Source organism: Myotis lucifugus, unplaced genomic scaffold (genome assembly GCF_000147115.1).
Source record: "Myotis lucifugus unplaced genomic scaffold, Myoluc2.0 scaffold_7, whole genome shotgun sequence".
Classification (NCBI taxonomy): Eukaryota; Metazoa; Chordata; class Mammalia; order Chiroptera; family Vespertilionidae; genus Myotis; species Myotis lucifugus.
Window position 1 is genome coordinate 8,319,571 of NW_005871055.1, and position 8,011 is coordinate 8,327,581.

The 8,011-nt window shown below is 42.2% G+C and overlaps 2 protein-coding genes across 4 annotated transcripts in view; one reads left to right on the forward strand and one right to left on the reverse strand.

Moving 5' to 3' along the window:
• Positions 1-8,011, reverse strand: part of RCBTB1 (RCC1 and BTB domain containing protein 1) — a 117,673-nt gene that overhangs the window by 8,254 nt on the left and 101,408 nt on the right. The window lies entirely within an intron of this gene.
• Positions 1-8,011, forward strand: part of PHF11 (PHD finger protein 11) — a 39,685-nt gene that overhangs the window by 6,095 nt on the left and 25,579 nt on the right. For all 3 annotated transcript variants that reach the window (XM_006083544.3, XM_014449123.2, XM_023748633.1), the window contains exon 2: positions 4,215-4,336. In XM_006083544.3, coding sequence (XP_006083606.2) covers positions 4,215-4,336 — 122 coding nt within the window. The remainder of the gene's footprint in view (positions 1-4,214; positions 4,337-8,011) is intronic.

Genomic DNA, 8,011 nt, shown 5'->3' on the forward strand with positions numbered 1-8,011 from the left:
TATAAAAGAGAAACATGCAAATTGACCATCCTCCACTACACTCACAAGCCACGCCCACCAGCCAATCAGAGCGGATATATGCAAATTAACCCAACCAGGATAGCGGGTCGGCAGCCATGGAGCTGGAGCAAGCAGGAGGGCTTGGTTGCCCTGGCGATGGAAGCTCCGCTCAAGGCAACAAAGTTTCAATTACAGAAGATAAATAAACCTCAGATACCTGCTTCCAGCCAGCCTCCACTGGGAGCTTGGGTGGCGGGGGGCTTGGCCAGCCTGCAAACAGCCATCAGCCCCTCACCCAGACTGGCCAGGCACTCCAGTGGGGACCCCCACCCTGAAGGGCTGTGGCCAGCCTGCAAACAGCCATCAGCCCCTCACCCAGGCTGGCCAGGCACCCCAGTGGGACCCCCACCCTGATCCGGGACACCCTTTAGGGCAAACCAGCCGGCCCCCACCCTTGCACTAGGCCTCTATTCTATATAATAAAAGGGTAATATGCAAATTGACCCTAACAGCAGAACGACTGGGAATGACTGGTCACTATGAAACACACTGACCACCAGAGGGCAGATGTTCAATGCAGGAGCTGCCCCCTGGTGATCAGTGCGCTCCCACAGGGGAGCTCTGCTCAGCCACAACCAGGCTGACTGCTGCCAGTACAGCGGTGGTGGTGGGAGCTTCTGCCTCCTCAGCAGCGCTAAGGATGTCTGACTGCAGCTTAGGCCTGCTCCCTGCTGGTAAGTGGACATCCCCCAAGGGCTCCCGGGCTGCCAGAGGGATGTCTGACTGCCAGCTTGGGCCCAATCCCCTAGGGAGCAGACCTAAGCCAGCAGGTGGACATCCCCCGAGGGGTCCCAGACTGCAAGAGGGCACAGGCCGGGCTGAGGGACCCCCCTGAGTGCACAAATTTTTGTGCACCGGGCCTCTAGTCATATAATAAAAGGGTAATATGCAAATTGACCTTAATGGCCGAACGACCGGTTGCTATGATGCGCACTGACCACCAGGGGGCAGACGCTCAACGCAGGAGCTGCCCCCTGGTGGTCAGTACACTTCCAGAAGGGGAGCGTCGCTTAGCCAGAAGCTGGTTCATGGCTGGCCAGCACAGCGGTGGTGGTGGAGCCTCTCCCGCCTCCACAGCAGCGCTAAGGATGACTGGCTAATGGCTTACTCGGACATTCCCCGAGGGCTACTGGGCTGCCAGAGGGATGTCTGGTTGCCAGCTTAGGCCCAATCCTCCCCCCCCCCCCCCCCCGAGAAGAGAGGGTGGCGGACTATTAGAGGGTGCTGGTCAGGCTGAGGGACACCCCCCCCCCCGAGGGCACGAAATTTCATGCACCTGGCCTCTAGTTAAGTAGTAAAATAAATCCAAATGAATAAAAGGATGAACATTGAGAAAGGCAAAGAAATGTTAAATGGACACATGTGGCCAATGCCATATTGGGAACAGGTGAATTTTTCCTTCCTTTCTACCTCTTCCCTTTTCTTCCTAGCTCTCCTTTGCTGATGGGTACTTAGGCTGTTTCCAAACCTCTTAGGTTTCTTTCATTTCTTCCATTCCTCTTTAAAAAATTTTTTTTAATTTTTCCTTCATTATCTTTCTTTCCTATCTTATAATGCTAGATTAAAGAACATTTATATTAAGGTACATTTCTCATTTGCTTCTTTAATTCATCCAAAATTTATTTTTGAATTATATATGTTATAGTAAAAAAATATTTTTACAGGTAGCTAACTAGAGCACTATTTACTTTTTTCTTAAAAAAAAAAATTTTTTTTTGGAAGAGAGGAAGGGAGAGAGAGAGAAACATCAATGTGAGAGCAGAACACCAATCAGCTGCTTCCTGCATGCCCCCAGCACTGGAATCGAACCAGCAACCCTTTAGTGCACAAGACCACACCCAACCAACTGAACCACACCAGCCAGGGACTGAGCACTGTTTCTTGAATACACCATTGTTTTCTTGATGATTTGTAATGACAATAGTAATTATTGAGAGTTTACTATAGGCAAGGCAAAATTTTGAAAGCTTATTATTTAAATTCCTGTTTGCATTTCATGAATAAAAGTTTTTCTCATGTTTGGATATTTGAAATGAATTCATTAGTGTTTTCTTTAATTAAGCCATTAAAAATACAAAGTAAGCCCTAGCCAGTTTTGCTCAGTGGATTTAGCATCAGCCTGCAGACTGAAGGGTCCCAAGTTCGATTCTGGTCAAGGGCACATGCCCGGGTTTGCAGGCTCGATCTCCAGTAGGGGGCGTGCAGGATGCAGCCAATCAGTGATTCTCTCTCATCATTGATGTTTTTATCTCTCTCCCTTCCTCTCTAAAATCAATAAAAATGTATTTTAAAAAAATACAAAATAAGTTGCTTTTCTACTTGGGTCCCGATTTCTTTTTCCCTGAGAGTTGAAAATCTCTCGTTAAAAACAAGTGCCTTTTTTTTTTATTTAAATTCTTTATTGTTTAAAGTATTATGTGTCTCCCTTTTCCCCCATTGACCTTTTCCTGGCCTCTCCCACCCCCCAGCACATGCCCACACCCCCCTACTGTCTGTGTCCATTGGTTATGCTTATATGCATGCATACAAGTCCTTTGGTTGAACCCCTCCCCCCATTCACCTCTGCCTTCCGTCTGAGGTATTTTTGTGTGTTTTTTAAAATATATTTTATTGATTTTTTACAGAAAGGAAGGGAGAGGGATAGAGAGTTAGAAACTTCGATGAGAGAGAAACATCGATCAGCTGCCTCCTGCCCACCCCCCCAGGGATGTGCCCGCAACCAAGGTACATGCCCTTGACCGGAATCGAACCTGGGACCCTTCAGTCCACAGGCCAATGCTCTATCTACTGAGCCGAACCAGTTAGGGCCCCTCTGAGGATTGATGGTCTGTTCGATGCTTCTCTGTCTCTGGATCTATTTTTGTTCATCAGTTTTGTTGTTCATTATATTCCACAAATGAGTGAGAACATACAATATTTATCTTTCTCCTACTGGCTTATTTCACGTGCTCTCCACATCCATCCATACTGTAGCGAGTGGTAAGAAGAGTTCTTTCCTTTTTACAGCAGCATAGTATTCCATAGTGTAGCTGTACCACAGTTTTTTAAAAAAATATATTTTTATTGATTTCAGAGAGAAAGGGAGAGGGAGAGAGAGAGAGATAGAAACATCAGTGATGAGAGAGAATCATTTATCAGGCCCACCCCCCACTAGGGACTGAGCCTGCAACCTGGGCATGTCCCCTCGACCAGAAGTGAACCTGGGAACCTTCAGTCCGCAGGCCGACACTCTATCTACTGAGCCAAACTGGCTAGGGGTGTACCATAGTTTTTTAATCCACTCATCTGCTGATGGGCACTTAAGCTGTTTCTAAATTTTAGCTTTGTAAATTGTGCTGCTATGAATATAGGGGTGCATATATCCTTTCTGATTTCTTGGGATATATTCCTAGAAGTGGGATCACTGGGTCAAATCGGAGTTCCATTTTTAACTTTTTAAGGAAACTCCATACTGTTCTCCACAGTGGCTGCAGCAGTCTGCATTCCCACCAGCAGTGCAGAAGGGTTCCTTGTTCTCCACATCCTCTCCAGCACTTGTCATTTGTTGAATTGTTGATGATAGCCATTCTGACAGGTGTGAGATGGTACCTCATTGTCATTTTGATTTGCATCTCTGGGATGATTAGTGATTTTGAGCATGTTTTCATACGTCTCTTGGCCTTCTGTATGTCCACCTTTGAAAAGTATCTATTTAGGTCCTTTGCCCACTTTTTGATTGACTTCTTTATTTTCCTTTTGTTAAGTTGTATGAGTTCCCTATAAATTTTGGAGATTAAACCCTTATCGGAGATAACATTGGCAAATATGTTCTCCCATGCAGTGGGCTTTCTAATTTCTTTTGCTGTGCAGAAGCTTTTTAATTTGATGTAGTCTCATTTGTTTATTTTCTTCTTATTTTCCATTGTCCTAGGAGCCTTATCAGTAAAGATATTGCTACAACATATATCTGATATTTTGCTGCCTTTGGGTTCTTCTAAGATTTTTATGGTTTCCCATCTTACATTTAAGTCCTCTTTCCATTTTGAGTTTATTTTTATGTATGGTGTAAGTTGGTGGTCTAACAAGTGCCTTTCTTCTTCTTTAAAACTAATGCAGGTGTTATTGAGACCAAGAAATTTTACTTTTCCATTTCTCATGAGGGATATTACTTATAGGTGTCTTGCAGGTTGCAAAAAAGATGCAAAGAAGGATATGTGCACTTTGTCCCAAAGACCTCGAGTGTGGTGTCCTGTACTGTGCACAATCAGAGGACATAGCTGCTCATGAAAATTGTTTGGTAAGTCACTTGAAAATACAGGAGTTCTTTCATTAGCCTGTTTGCCTCAGTACATAGAGCATCAGCCCTTGGATTGAAGGGTCCTGGATTTGATTCCAGTCAAGTGGGCCCATTCAGGAGGCAACCAATCGATGTGTCTCTCTCACATCGTTGTTTTTCTCTATGTCTTTCCCTTCCCTACCACTTTCTAAAAACAAATGGAAAAATATCTTCTGTGAGGATTAACAAAAATAAAATAAATAAATACATGAGTTCTTTTAGGGAAGGATATACCAAAATAGAAAAATGGTACTTTGAGTACAAAGAATGATGAGTTGGCCATGGTTTGGGCTTTTAAGTGGGGATTTTGGGAGGATGTTTTTCTTTTTTCTTTTTCTTTTTTTTAAATATATTTTATTGATTTTTTACAGAGAGGAAGGGAGAGAGATAGAGAGTTAGAAACATCGATGAGAGAGAAACATCAATCAGCTGCCTCCTGCACATCTCCTACTGGGGATGTGCCTGCAACCAAGGTACATGCCCCTGACCGGAATCGAACCTGGGACCTTTCAGTCCGTAGGCCGACGCTCTATCCACTGAGCCAAACCGGTTTCGGCAGAGGATGTTTTTCTAACTTTTTAATTTTTTGGATCTTATTACCTTATGATTACTTTAAATCTTATTTATAACAAGAATTATGAAGAAGCTTTTTAGCCCAGTTGGTTTGGCTCAGTGGTTGAGTGTCAACTCATGAACCAGGAGGTCCCTGGTTCGATTGCTGGTCAGAGCACATGCCCAGGTTTCAGGCTCAATCCCCAGTAGGGGTGATGGTGCAGGAGGCAGCCGATCAATAATTCTCATCATTGATGTTTCTGTCGCTCTCTTCCTCTCTGAAATTAATAAAAATATATTTTTAAAATATTTTATAGAAGCTTTTTAAAAGACATTTTAATTTGGGAGAAAAATAGACACCCTCATGATATATGAGTTTTTCTATCCATTAACAGGGTCTGTCTCCCCAGTCATTCAGATCTTGTATGAATTTTAGAAATGTTTAATAATTTTTTTCTATGTAGTTCTATAACTTGGGGTTAGGCTTATTTCTGAGTTTGTTTTGTTACTTTTTCTTAATACCTGCTCAAAATAAGCTATTGTTGGTACACACAAGTACTGTTGATTTTTTTTTCAAACACTATTGATTTTTTAAAATTGATCTTGTCCAATAATTTTTGCAAATTCATATTAATTCTAGTAGTCTCTAGATTCACCTGGATATTTTATTTGGACAAGCCTCACCTGTAAATAAAGATACTTTTTTTTCTTTTAATTTTTGGGCTTCTTAATTTCTTTTTCTTGTTTTACTGCATTTTTCTAGATCATTTTGTTATAATAGTGATTAGAAGATTTTATTTATTTATAGAAACTTTTAAAGTAGGGAGCTTTGTCTTATTTCTTATATTAATGGGATGTTTCTAAGATTTTAATTTTGTGTATACTTTAAGTTTTTAATATTTCACTTTCTTGAAATAAGGATGTTTCTTTTTATTTCTAGTTTGCTAAAAGAATATTGAATATTAAGAAAAGTTGCACATACAGTACAAAAAATATTTTTGTTATAACCATTTGAAATTAAATTGGGACACTCTTACTTTAGTTTGTATTTTCTACAAACAAGGACATTCTTTGACATGATCACAATGTGACCATCAAAATCAGGAAATTATCCCGGCCAGTGTGGCTCAATGGTTGAGCATTGACCTATGGACCAGCACATGCCCAGGTTGTGGGCTCAATCCCCAATGGTGGGGGGAAGGGAGGCGCGTGCAGGAGGCAGCCAATAAATTATTCTCTCTCATCATTGATGTTTCTCTCTCTCCCTCTCCCTTCCTCTCTCTAAAATCAATAAAAATATATTTTTTAAATCATGAAATTACTATTAATGTATTACTCAAATCACTCAAGGTTTTATCTGTTGTCCTAATAACTTTCTTTATAACAAAGGATTCTAATTTATGGGTTCCAAATTGTTTTCATGTCTCCAATTTTCTCTTTTTAATTTGTTAGTAATATGTTACGTACTTATTTTCTGCTGTTAAACCATTCTGAGATTAACACTATTTGATCATGAGATTTTATTCTAATATACTGTTAATGTTAATTTGTTAATTTTTAGTTAATTTTAATATATAAAACAAAATGCTTCTATTTTAAGTATACAGTTTGAAGTTTTAAGACATCTCTTTACCAATGTAACCACCACCAACCATCAAGATATAGAACATTTCCATTACCCAAAAAAGTTCACTTGTACCTCCTTGCAATAACCCCCCCATCCCCGCCCCTGCCCAGTCCCTTGTCTTTTCTTGAATCTCATGTGAAAGGAATCCTATAGCATCTATTCTTTTATATCTGGCTTTTATTTTTTATTTTTATTTATTTATTTTTGCTCAGTACACATTCTTCTATGTTATTGAATGTATTTCTTTTTTTCCCTTTCAACTTCTGCATAGTATTCCATTGTATGGATATACAATAATTTCTTTATCCATTTGCCTATTGATAAAAATATGTGTCATTTCCAGTTTGGGGATATTAGGATAAATCTGCTATGAATATGAGTCTTTATGTGTGAGCATAAGCTTTTATTTCTCTTGGGTGAATACCTAAAAGAGGAATGCTGGGTCATAAATTAAGTGTATGTTTAACTTTAAAAGTAATTGCATTATTTTACACTACTAACAATGTGTAAGGATTGTATTTGATCCACACCCTCGACACTTGGTAAATGACGAAGCTGAGATATGTTCTTCATTTTTGCTAATCTAGTGAGTGTATATTGGTATCTTAGTATGGTTTTAATTTGCCTGAAGTTTAAAGATATTGAGATTCTTTTCATGTGCTTCTTCAATATTAGTAACTTTTTCTATGAAATGTCTGTTCAAATGTTTTGCCCATTTTTAATTGAATTTTTTATCTTATTACTAGAGGCCCAGTGCACAGATTTGTGCACCAGTGGGGGTGGGATCCCTCGGCCTGGCCTGGGGGGATCAGGCCTAAACTGGCTCTCTGACATCCCCTGAGGGGTCCCAGACTGCAAGAGGGTGCAGGCCAGGCCAAGGGACCCCACTGATGCACAATCAGGGCCAGGGAGGGACTGCTGGAGGGCTCCAAGGCATGTCCAGCCCATCTCGCCCAGTCCCAATTGGGGCCAGGGAGGGACCGTTGGAGGGCTCCAGGGCGTGTCTGGCCCATCTCACCCAGTCCCAATTGGCAGGACCCCAGCAGCAAGCTAACCTACCATTCAGAGTGTCTGCCCCCGGTGGTCAGTGTGCATCATAGTGACTAGTCAAACAGTCGAACGAATGGTCGGACACTTAGCATATTAGGCTTTTATTATATAGGACTAGAGGCCCGGTGCACAAAAACTTGTGCACTCGGGGGGGTGAAGGGGGGTCCCTCAGCCCGGCCTGTGCCCTCTCGCAGTCTGGGACCCCTCAGGAGATAACGACCTGCTGGCTTAGGCCTGCTCCTGGGTGGCAGAGGGCAGGCCCAATCTCTAGGTGCAGCCCCCGGTCGGGGTCAGAGCAGGGCCGATTGGGGAGTTGGGGCGCCGCCCCCTGTCACACTCAAGGCAGGGTCGGATGGGGAGGTGCGATGCCACCCCCCTGTCACGCACCAGAGCGGGGCCCGAACAGG